The sequence below is a fragment of the Otolemur garnettii genome, unplaced genomic scaffold (genome assembly GCF_000181295.1).
Source record: "Otolemur garnettii isolate 467f Iridium unplaced genomic scaffold, OtoGar3 scaffold00014, whole genome shotgun sequence".
NCBI lineage: Eukaryota > Metazoa > Chordata > Mammalia > Primates > Galagidae > Otolemur > Otolemur garnettii.
In genome coordinates, this window is record NW_003852409.1 from 4,796,088 (window position 1) to 4,808,494 (window position 12,407).

The following is a 12,407-nucleotide window of genomic DNA, read 5'->3' on the forward strand; positions in this document are numbered from 1 at the left end:
CATATTTTTATGATATAGACTATAATAGAAAATATCGGGGTGGTGCCTATGGCTCAAAGTAGGCGGCCAGTCCCATATGCTAGAGGTGGTGGGTTCAAACCCAACCCCGGCCAAAAACTGAAAAAAAAAAAAAAAAAGAAAAAGAAAATACCAAAGTATATTGGAAGAGTAATGAGCTCTGTTTTGGTTACAGCTATGTGTATATGTGTGTGTGCACATGCGTGCATATGAGTAAACCAGGCCACGTTGTAAGATTTATGTCTTGCTAGAGGACACTGTTGAAAATTTTCTAAGTTACTGTTCTAAAACAACATAGAGACAGGGGAGCTTCTCACTTATTTGAGGATGGGAGGTGGTATCCTGAAAAGATACCTTTGTGAATAGCCAGATTCAAACACACATGTAAACAGAAGCCAAGCATCCAGACTTTGGGGACAGCTGAAAGAAAGGAGGACAGTGAGACTGCTTTAGATGTAAGGAAAGAGAGCTCCAATTTCATGGGGAGACTTAACCTTATTCACCTGCCTAAGAGTCGGAAAATAGGGAAGCACTTCTGGGAATCAAGACTAACCATTGCCTAGAGGTTATGGTATCCTTAGGAGACTAACCATTGCCTAGAGGTTATGGTATCCTTAGGAGACACCAACATAATTGGGCAGAGGACCCTATTAGCCACTTTATAAAGAAAGGCTACAGCTGCTTCGACATATCAGTGGTCAGGCAATGTTGACTCAAAGGGTGGGCCCTCCAGCAAGAACCCAGAGATGGGAAATGCTGACCTTTTCTTTTTTCTCTCCCATTCTGATTCATAGAGAATGTTAGAGTTTGAGAGTCTTCAGAGAGCATCTAGCACTGCCTCCCCAAAACAAGGCAGGAAACTGAGGCCCGGAAATGGGGATTTGTCCAAGGTCTCCTAACAAGTCAAGCACTTTTTACCTTCTCTCTCATAATAATTCTTCCTGTTTGTTGTTTACCTTATGTGCAAAGCATATTGGCTAAATGTACAAGCTTTGGAATGACACAGCCTAGGTTCACATTTAGAGTCTACCACTTACTAGCTGTGTAGTCTTTAGCAAGTTACTTTGCCTCTCGAGGCTTCAATTTCTTTATTAAAAAAAATATAATAATGACTGCCTTAGAAATTTGTGAACATCAATGAAAGAGCCCATACAAAGATTTAAGGACAGTGCCTAAAGTCCATTACAGTGCCTGTAAATGTGAACTGTTATTATAATTAACCTTGTTGTTTCAAATAGGGAAATGGAAGGAGACATAATCTTAGAAAGATCACTATGACAGACTCTAACCCATCCAGAACCTAGGCTGTAACAAAATTCCTTGTCATTTTCCAAAGGTATATCTGCCAGAAAGCAGATCTATTTAATTTCCCAAAGGTATATATATTTCTTCAAGAGTCCTGGGTTCATAGTCTTGAGTCCAACTAACTGGACCTGCAAAGCCTCATTTTTTGTTCTTATCTGGATGTTAAAACACAATCGGGTATTTAATAAGGCTGTCCATTGCCCACTCAAACACTACTCTATGCTTAGAAAGTTGTTGGATTAACTCACATACGTGTACTTATTGCTTTAATTTTCAGTTTTCTCTTTTTGGCTTCCAGAGAGTTCTTTTATTTTCTTAAAAGTATGACAAGTCAAAGGCTTCCAGCTTATGTATTATGTGGCTAGACATAGAGGTTAAGCAGTTTTTAGCTGGGCATGGTGGCTCAGGCCTATAATCCTAGCACTCTGGAAGGCTGAGGTGGGTAGATTGCTTGAGCTCGGGAGTTTGAGACCAGCCTGAGCAAGAACAAGACCCTGTCTCTACTAAAAATAGAAAAACTAGCCAGTGTTGTGGCAGGCCCCAGTAGTCCCAGCTCCTCAGGAGGCTGAAGCAAGAGGATCGCTTGAGCTCAAGAGTTTGAGGTTGCTGTGAGCTATCACTCCATGGTACTCTACCCAGGGTGACAGAATAGATTCTGTTTCAAAAAAAAAGAAGTTAAACAGTTATTTTCCTAATCATAATTGCCACTACTATGTGATGCTATATGCTAAGTCTGAATATTTTATGTGAACAAATTTTCCTACTGTGCAAGTTTTGGAAAATAAATATTCTTCTGCATTTTGTTTCCCTAAGAAATATCCAGAGAACTTTCTAAAGGCCGCTCTGCCTGTGTTCACTTCAGACCCAATGAAGGCAGTGATGAAAACAGGCGTCCAGGAGTCTCCTCTGTTGAGAAGTCCAGAGGTGAGACAGCTGGCACTCAGCAGTGTGAAAAGGGAAAAGGCCTCTTGAAGCAGCCCCCCTGCATTAGGGTGGCCAGGCCTGATGACAAAGGAGAGGACCCCCATCGGGCAGCTGCAAGTCTGCCACACCAGGATGGGCACCGGAAGCCCAGCAGGTGGCAGGGCACGGCACCCACGGCCAAATGTGCCCCTCAGAAAAGGCGCATTCAAGAGCTCAAAGGAGGAAGGTGCTCCCCAGCTGGTTCTAGCCGGCCTGGCAGTGCCAGGGGGGAGGTGGTCCATGCTGGGCAGAATTCTCTCCAGCATCGCACACCAAGAAACAAAGTGACACAGACCAAGCTCGCAGGAGGGGTCTATTCAGATTTGCCACAGAGCACAGAGGAGTTGAGGTCAGGAGCCAGGACAATGGGGACATCTGTCCTGTCCGAGGACATTCAGGTATCTAAGGAGACTGATCCAGCACCTGTTCCCCTCTCTGGGCAGAGTGTGAATATTGACCTTCTCCCCGTAGAGCTCCGACTGCAGATAATCCAGAGAGAAAGAAGTCGGAAAGAGCTGTTTCGCAAAAAGAACAAGGCGGCAGCAGTCATCCAGCGTGCTTGGCGAAGGTAGGAACGGAGCTGCTGCAGTGTCCTCGAGCCTTGTTGTTCCTGACCCCACCCCTGTGCTCCCCATGTTTTCCTAGTGAACGTCATGTGGAGCCTACCCATGAAATTCACACATGTGTAGAGCCGTTAATTTACATTGTTTCAGCTATCTGGAAGATAAGATGCTTTTGCCCGGAAAGATGGGCAAGTACCCAGGACAGTGTGGTGTAAAGGTCCTAGGTTTGTAACCAGGAAGCTTGGGGTTCAGGTAAAGCTTTTTATGTGACTTTGGGCAAATCACTTGGCTTCTCTGATCCTCAGTTTCCTCATCTATAAAATAGGATTTAACAATTGTCACTTGTCCTGTTTATATGACATGTTGCTAGAATGAGAAAATAATGCATGCTTCATAAATCCTAAAGGCTACATACAAGATACTATATTTTTCTTCTTTTTATGTCTTTACTACCCAGGGTTTAGTCATATTCCAAATACTAAGCCAAGACCTGGGTTGAATTGACCAAAATGTATTACATAAACCTGTCTGAGCACCTGCCAAGCTCAAAAGTGGAACAGGCTCTGGGAGTGGGGGTGGTTGTCTTAAAAGACTGACAGTGACAGTATCCTGGTATGGTAAGACGGTTACCTTGAGGGGGTAATTAAGGGAAGCCAAGAGGAGTCCTTTGCTACCAGTTTTCATGTATCTCATAATCTCTTTCATGCTGTCGGCTCACTGGGGCCTAATTCTAAACTGGGCGTGACAGTGATGATGGTGTCCAGGGAAAGGCTGAGCCCATGGCCAGTAGGAGGCAGTTATGTGGCTTCCGTTGCTGGAGAGAGGAAGACTGACAGGGGACAGCATAAGTAAATCACTACAAGAACAAGCATGCCAAGTATCAAGGCCTCTCAGGAGAAAGAGAAAAAGGGGGCTGAGAGAACCCTAACAGTGGCAGAAAAGAAGAGAACAAGGTAGATTCTTTGGAGGTCCAGGGAGAGGTCTGGAAATGTGCCCAGGACTGTCTCACCCAGAGCCATGTGATCCGGCTGTGCTTGCCCAGCCATTGCAATAAGGTATCCTCGTGTCTGTTCAAGCTCTCAGTCATTGACTAAGTCCTCTCTCACACCTGCTCCCATTGGATCACCAGCCACACCAGGAAGCTATCATGATAGGTATTAGTATCTCTGTTTTTCAGACAAGAGAGGAAAAATTACTTGTCCTTGTGAGCCTCTGTCTGACTCAAATCCAAGAGCCTTCTCTCACATGATTGGTTTTTGCTGTGGTCAAGATAGTGCACATTGAGGCAGGCCTCATGCTCTTTGCCTAAGAACAGGCTGGATGGTGCTCACACACTCCAGGGTCCCACCTAGGAGCAGGGTGATGTTACTACTGTCACTAACATGAGTACTTAATTGTTTATGGGGCAGTTGTGGCAGAAACTGTTTAAAGTAGTTTTTTATACATTAACTCATTTATTTGCCACAATAACCCCCAGCAGCTCTTATCCCCAGTTCACAGACAAGGAAACTGGAGCATGGAGGTTAACCAGCCTCCTGTTACAGAGCTAGGATGTGCCCACACTGGCTGTGAGCTGAGATAGGCCTCTGAAGCCTCAGATGGAGTGGCCATTGCTCCCCTTAGTTGAGAGCTGTGCCAGGACATGCACTGGCTGCCATCCAGAGGAACTTTTGTTAAGTTTTTTGGCTGAAGCCTGGGATCTAAGCAAGCCAGCACAGTTGACCACATCAGGCCTCACAGCTGCTGTGTAGCTGAAATGTCTCCTTCTGGCTGTCTGTTCTTTGACTCCTTTGAAGAATCAGAAGCTGACAGGTCCTGTCAGTAAGTGTCCAGAGGAGTCAGTGAACCTTCAGTCATTGCCCTGAAGAACAGTGGGCTCGTGGTCTAACACGCACACCTGGGCAGGCCATGCTACAGGACACTCTGGCTGTGCCATTGTGTAGTTTGGAGGCCTGGGGACATCAATTCCCAAAGAACCTGAGGCATGCCACACGTTGTGGAAAGCCACGTGTTTGGTGATAATAAACAAATTTTCACTGATTCTGTTGTATTTTAACTGCTTTCCATTTTAACTACAGAGCCCACAGTATTGTCCTGGAACGGTGTGTCTGACACCAAACCCAAGGAGCAGGAGGGAAGGGTGGCAGGCAGGGCTGCACTCACAAGTGCTCAGTAAGTGCAGGCTGTCATTACAGCGGCGTGTGAGGATGGAGAACGGGGCGGAAGATACACAGAGACAGGGTGGGCAGACTCAGCCTTGGCCTGGAGAAAATGAAACCTACAGTGAAATATGAGTTTTATTCCCAATTAAGACTTGAATATTTTAAAGATCGAAACCAGATAGTGGACAAGCTGAGCTGGAAAGTTGCCATGGTTAAAAGCAGTTGCTGTGTAAATACTTCAGCTTTACCCGAACATGTGCAAGCTCCCGCCCTATCAGCCCTCCTGCAGCACGTTCTGGGCTGATAAGCAAGACTAGGCTGGACCATAGAAGAGCCAGGGTGGGAAGGGACTAGTGGACAAGGATTCTCAACAAGCCAGCAGAGTGTATGTATTCTCCTTGGGAACAGAACAGAGGCTGTTTCTCTGACCACAAGGACCAGTGTGTCCCCTGGATACCGATTCACACTCTCAGTACCAGAGCTGATTTGGTAGAAGCTGTGCCCACTGAAAGTGGAAACTACTCACACTTTGGCCAACACCTGAGCTACCCTATGAGTCCTCCACCTGTTAGAGCACAGGGTGTAAAAGATACTCGGCATCTCAGTGGGAGAAACTGAATTGTGGAGCCACAGAGCCTCATCACCCTAGCTTTTCTCTGCAGCTGGCTTTTGGGAAATGCGGCATGCATCTGGTAGAGGGATGCCATGGTGTGTTTCCTCTAGGAATCAGAAGGATTATACTGGGTGATTTGAATCAGCCTGTGGAAAGAGGCCACACCACACACTGCAAGGAGCCTTTAGCAGACTTAGGATAACACTTACCTCTCATTTGGTGTGTTGTAAAATCAAGCATGGGGCTGGTTGCTCTCTGCAGCTACCCATAGGCTCACCAGGAATAAATAGTTATAGATGATGAACACTGATGCAGCTTTCCTTTGGAGGTTTTTTTCCCCCTTTTTTTCATACACTATAAGGATGAATCCTTTGTAGGTTTCAAAATAGTTGTTGTGTTCAATAATAAGTTTGGGAGTTCCCATGGGATAAAAAGGACCATAGAAACCCTGGATGTAAACATAGCCACCATCCTCCTGTCCCTCCCTACTCCAAGGCCCGCCATGTACAGCAGAATGATCTTAAGAAAGCACAGCTCTTACTTTTACTCATCTTGAAGTACTCAGTGGGTCCCCAGGATATGCAGAATGCAGACCAAAGTCCACAGCAGCATTTGGCTGTTGGGCCAGACAGCCCTGAGTTCAAATGTTGTTTTCTCCCAGCTCTGGCTGTGTGACCTTCTGCAAGTTACTCAGGTTTTTGCACCTCCTAAGGTCTAGTTGACAGGTGCAAAGTGCCTTGTTTACAGCAGACCCTCAACAAATGCAGGTTGAGTGAGGCTGAGTACACAATGCTTTCACCACATCGCAGTAGGTCTTTCTTGCTCAAATGCCCACACCTCTGCCCCCATATGCCCAGTTCTGCTGCCTAGAATGCACATCTCCGCCTGGTGAGCTCCTGCTCATCCTTTCAAACCCAGCACAGATAGTAGCCTGGGAAAGCCTCACCACACTCACTGCCAGCAACGGTCAGTCCTGCACTCTCTCCCATACCCTTTGGAGCTCCTTGCTCCTGGACAATACTCCACATGCTGCACCTCCTTGTTACACCTCAGCCTGCCCCACTGGTCTGTGAGCTCCACAGGGGCAAGGACCCCTCTGATTGAACCCTAGTTCAGGAAGTTATTTGATGATATAAAAAGATAGAATTCAGCATTGCACATGTTGCACTGATGTTAGAATTGGCAGCCTTAATGAATCTCCCAGTTCAGCAAATATTATTCCTGTATCTTTTAGGAACCTTAAAGAAATTTCATTTTCGGCTCAGCGCCTGTGGCTCAAGCGGCTAAGGCGCCAGCCACATACACCTAAGGTGGTGGGTTCAAATCCCCAGCCTGGGCCCGCCAAACAACAATGATGGCTGCAGCCAAAAAACGGCCAGGCGTTGTGGCAGGCGCCTGTAGTCCCAGCTACTTGGGAGGCTGAGGCAGGAGACTTGCTTGAGCCCAGGAGTTAGAGGTTGCTGTGAGCGTGATGCCATGGCACTCTACCCAGGGGGATAGCTTGAAGCTCCGTCTCAAAAAAAAAAAAAAAAAAAAAGAAATTTCATTTTCTCAGTATTGTGACATTAAAGACTTTGCTCTCCTCCATCTCCCCCAGCTACCAGCTCAGGAAGCATCTGTCCTATCTCCTGCATATGAAGCAGCTTGGAGCTGGCAACGTGGACAGGTGGAACCGAGAATGTACGGCATTGCTCCTCCAGGTGTGGAGGAAGGAACTGGACCCAAAGCTCCCGAAGGCCCCTGCAGTGAGCAAGGCCCCCAGGAGTCCATCCAAGAGCAGCGCAAACACAAAGGCCACCAAGCACTCAGTGCTCAAGCAAATCTACGGTAATTGTCACCTGGGAGTTTACAGTTAGCACCCCCAGGGAGGGCCACATCAGAGTATGAGACTGCCCTTAATTATAGGGCACAAACCTCCAGTAGGACAAAAACTTACTCTACTTTCAAGCACCAAGACAATTCTCAGTACCATTAAGTGCCTCCCTTCCAGCGATCTTGGGTCAGAATCCTGGTTTTCTGAGGCCTTCTGTCATCTCCAGGACTAAAAGCCTCACCATTAGACCTCTCCAGGTCTGCTTGGGACTCCCTTTACCTCACCCATTTGAGGGACTCAAGATTTAGCTAGACTCTGTCTACCTCACTTTGACCCTTCCTGTGCAAAGAGTAGAGGGTTTCCCTTCTGTGAGAATGCCCCAAACCCAAGCACTACAGTAAATGCTCCTTCAGCAGATTAACTGCTGGGAATTGAACATTTTTAGCTCTGGAAAATTTTTGCCATCCAAATAAACTCAGTAGAAACAAGACTGGCTAGCTCCTCAACAGTAAGAAGTTGAGCCAAAGCACCTTTAGAAAGATTTCCTGCAGTCTAGGAACAAAATCTCAGGATTCTGCCCTGGACCACACCATACCTCATTTATCTTGGCAGGCACCTGCAAGCTTAAGCCCTTGCCTTCATAAGGAATTTAATCCCTGATCAGGCCACAGCTGTGACTGGTCAAAGATAAATGACAGTTGTTGGTTAATTTCAGGTTGTTCTCAGGAAGGGAAAGTACACCATCCCCCGAGATCTTCGAAAACCACTTCTGTGCTGTGTCTCAATTCAGGTAAGGCAGCCAGCATTTTCTTTTTCTCTTTCATCCTCAAAGGTGGAAGACACCAGAACCAGAATGGCCAGGGTTTCCCAATGCAATGGTCGTGTTATTTCAGGTCTGTGTTTTGTACCCTCCTTCAGTGGGATCATTACTGTAGCCAACACCTGTCTCATGAAAGGCAGATTACTTTCACAACCAAAAGCTATTGTTATTACTAACATCGTCTCCAGTATAAGCTGGAAGTGGGAGCTGTTACTGGTCACTTTTACACACTTGTTCACATAAAGGGAGAGAGAGGTGGAAATGCTGTCATTCTTCACAGGAACACTTTGAGAATTGTTTTTTCCACTTAGGTGTCACATTAAGATCTTTCATCTCCTTCCCCAAGATGGAAAGAGCACCAAGTAGAGGACACTGATCTCCTGTCCAGCTCAGCCTCAACTGTACTTTCACTCACGTAGGAGCAGCTCAGGGAACTTTCTTCCCAGTCACAGTTACTTAGGGTCTCCTCATTCATGCCAGCATTAAGTGTGGGTGATAAGTTCAGTGCTGTCAGCGGCTAATGCCAGGTCTGGTGTTTCTCATGGGTGGCTATGGCAACAATGTGCTCCCACTCTCCCAGATTCACATAGTCATCTGCAGGAACAGAGTGCAGCTGCGAAGGTGAACAGTGACTGTCAGCATGAACTTTAACATTCATTTAGTTTTTGATGAGGGGAAAAACCTGGAGGTAGGGGACAGAATACTGCCAAATCTTTAGTAAGAGTTGGGTAATTCATGTAATATAGGCAGGCTGATCAGGGAGTATTGGGTAGGGTAGTTAGAAACTTTCAAAGGAATCAAGGCCCACAGTTTTATTAGGGGTGGGGGGAGATCTTTCATTATACTTGCATGAATTGAATAATTTCAAAAATACAACTGTCAGATATAGCTACTAGAGAATTAGCATTTCAATAATCAAATACTAAGATAAATTAAGTCATCAGATAATTTCTCACTTTGACTTAAGAGAAAAATAAATCAAGGACTACCATAGATCTTTAAAAATCTTTAGCAATATAATCAAGTTTTCAGTTAAGGGATTCATACAGGACAGAGTAAACAAGTTCATAGAAATACTGAATGGTGTTTTAGCCCTTCCTATGAACAAAGCAACTTGTCTATCCTACACATATTTCTGACTGGTTTGGAAGGTATGAAATTGAGTAAGAACAAAATAAAGAGAATCTTTTCCTAACTCCAAATTTAAGGTAGTCTGGATTGTTAGGCCGAATCTCACCCACATTAAGCATTAACCAGTTCGTAAGACTGGTCAGGCCGAGGTGATAGGTACAATTTAGAGGGAGCCTTATGTGGTACAGACACCAGGTCCATGATTGTAATTAACTTCCATGACATGAGCATAACTTGGACACACACAGGAAATGTGGAGTCACAGGTGCCAAAGTGAACCAATAAGAAGATAGCATTAACTCTGGTCTTTGGCTTGAACAAAAAAAAAAAAAAAAGGTTCATTTTTGCTTTGAGAATTCCATGGGGTTAAGGACTTTCTGAAAAACAAATCAGTTTGTTAGTCACTGTTTTATTCAGTTTTAGGAAACTGCTTGACATTGTAGATGCTCAAAAATTTAGTAAATGAATTACTGTTGCTCCTACTCTCCAATTTGGGGAGACAACCCACCCAAGCCTTTAATAATACCTTCACCATTTAAAAAGGAAGAAGTCAGTCAGATACAGTGGCTCACACCTGTAATCCTAGTATTTTGGGAGGTTGAGGTGGGAGGATTACTTGAAGCCAGGAGTTTGAAACTAGTCTGAGTAAAAGCGAGACCCTGTCTCTACAAAAAATAGAAAAAGTTAGCTGGACTTGGGAGCACATGCTTGTAGTCCCAGTCAGGAGGCTGAAATAGGAGGATCGCTTGAGCCCAGGAATTTGAGGCTGCAGTGAGCTATAATGGCACTACCGCGCTCTAGCCCAGACAGTGGAGCAAGACTTTCTCAAAAAGATAAAAGGGAAGAAACAAAGATGGATATAGCAAAATGACAGCTTCCTTGCACGGTTTCTCTACGTGCATGTGAGACAGTGAAACATTCCCTCCTCACTTCAGGTTTCTTCACCTACTCTGCAGACCAAGAATATCAGCAAGTCTTTTATTGATACACCCTGGGCCCTTCTCTTTAAAAATAAGAGAATTCCTTCTAAAATTCCATTCCACTGAATGGAATAACCACTACTCAAGTGACAGTAATGGTACCCCCTGTATGAATCCAGGATATTCCTGCCCCCCTGCAGAGGGGTATGCAGACAGCAACCCAATTCAAGGCATTGAGGGCAGCCAGAAACATGACCAAGTTCCAAAACAACCGTTCATTTTCAAATAATTTTGTTGAAGTAACAGTGAAGAAAAATCAAGACGAATGTTTGCTATTCTTAAAAACTACCCAGCCTATTTGTTTACATGCTCCACAGAAAGCAGCAAAATTTAGCAATGTCTTCAGCAAGGTTTCTCAATCTTTTGGGGCCTCATCTGTCAATCACTAATGTTTTCTGACTGTGGCACCCTATGACTCAGGTCATAAAAAGGCCTTGGAAATCCATCTTATGTTTGATATCCTATTGGTCTATCATCCTTGAGGCTCTGAATAGTTTTGAAGCAAACATATTTTCTGGAATGGACTATTGCAATGTATGTGGAATAAGAGTTAGAAGATGTGTTAGGTGATTATGTGCTATGTTATGTAAGAAAGAACACAAGAAACTTTAGTTATTCCAGACTGAAGACCAGGCTTCCAGTCCTAGCCCAAGCCCCTGCCTGCTCCCAATAAAGTCTCTCTCTTAAAGAGATGTCCTGTATCTTTGGAGATTACAGAAAATGCGAGAGTAATAAGCCATCCTGCCTCTACAGTAACTGGCTCATCACCCCAAGGATAGCTCGAACCCAAATCCAATTTTTCCTCACAACCAATGAATTCTTCCCTTCATCATTAAAATAACCTGAATATCTATTTGTTTTTAATAGTGAGCAATTTGCAGTGCATACATCTCCTTGAGAACAGTAGAAGATCAAAGAACTTTTCTTATAATCTGCAATCAGCTACTCAATCAAAAAACAAAACAAAGCTTCGACTGCCTGTGGAGGAAGACTGTGTTCGAGGAAGCTGGAATCGGTAGTGCAGAGTTCTGATTCTCTTGTTTATTACCTTTTACATCTTGGGAAGACTTACGGGGAAACACAAAGAAAATGTCACAGTATTTTCTTTCTGCTCTTGCACGGTACTGTTTGTAAGCCATCACAGCCTGCACTGAAAGGACCAGAGACCAGGCCTCTGCAAACCGCCTGGCTGGCTGCCTTCACCTCAGTTCGTACAGCTATAAATGAGAATGAGTAATTAGCAGTAAAGTCTAAGGAAAACTAAGAACATAAGCACTAAAAGGGTTGCTAGATTGGGGTTTCTGCCAGCTAGCTGGTACAGGCCTGGTTTCTCGGCTAAAGGGATGAACCTAAATGAGATGGGATCCTGTCCCACAGCAGCCTTATCTCACTACTTCCCTGGTATCTAATCCAACAGGCATGCTCACTGTGCCTTCAGCATTATTAGTATTAAATTTTGGATCAGAATCATGACCGCGTTTGCATCTAGAAATTGTCCATAAGACCACAGGTACGTTTTTTTGTTCTGTACATGTTGTTGTTCCCATATTGGCCTCTGAAGGCCACATGTCCTCTCTGAATGGCTTTCTCACTGTTGCATGCAGACAACGGCACCACAGTATCAAGGCATCAGTCAGGCAGTGTTTATGGAGCAATGTGCCAACTCAGGCCTCATCACCCTTGTATTCTCCACCAACTTTCAGAAGTTAATGGTCTTTACAAAATGCTCTTCCTATTAGCAGGAAAGATTGTAAAATCCTGTGATACTGGACTCTTACACATTTACTATTAATGATGAGGCTGCTGTGGGAGTATAGAAAGTCTGACAATTAACTTCATGAACTCGTCTTAGGGACACTACATACCTGGCAGCTGAGGATCACTACAGTCACTGTTCTAGGGAAGCTCTGCCCCAATCCCAGTGCCTGGTCCACCCTTCAAGCTATTCTGTAACTCCATAATGGCCATCAGAGCTGTTGTACACAGATTACCCTGGATGTCTTGAATGTCATCAAATTGTCTTCTATATTTCCATTATT

The 12,407-nt window shown here is 44.8% G+C and overlaps 1 protein-coding gene across 4 annotated transcripts in view; it reads left to right on the plus strand.

Annotated features, from left to right (window-relative positions):
• INVS (inversin) overlaps window positions 1-11,838 on the plus strand; it is a 167,720-nt gene extending 155,882 nt beyond the window's left edge. The window contains exons 14-18 of one of the 4 annotated variants that reach the window (XM_023510471.1): window positions 2,137-2,247; window positions 2,758-2,854; window positions 7,222-7,451; window positions 8,153-8,227; window positions 11,236-11,838. In XM_023510471.1, coding sequence (XP_023366239.1) covers window positions 2,137-2,247; window positions 2,758-2,854; window positions 7,222-7,451; window positions 8,153-8,227; window positions 11,236-11,387 — 665 coding nt within the window. In that variant the 3' untranslated portion in view covers window positions 11,388-11,838. Of the gene's footprint in view, window positions 1-2,136; window positions 2,855-7,221; window positions 7,452-8,152; window positions 8,228-8,568; window positions 8,951-11,235 lie in introns of those variants that run through there. The other 3 variants (XM_003785169.3, XM_023510472.1, XM_023510470.1) reach the window with 3 other exon arrangements.
• Window positions 11,839-12,407: the final 569 nt, after the last annotated feature.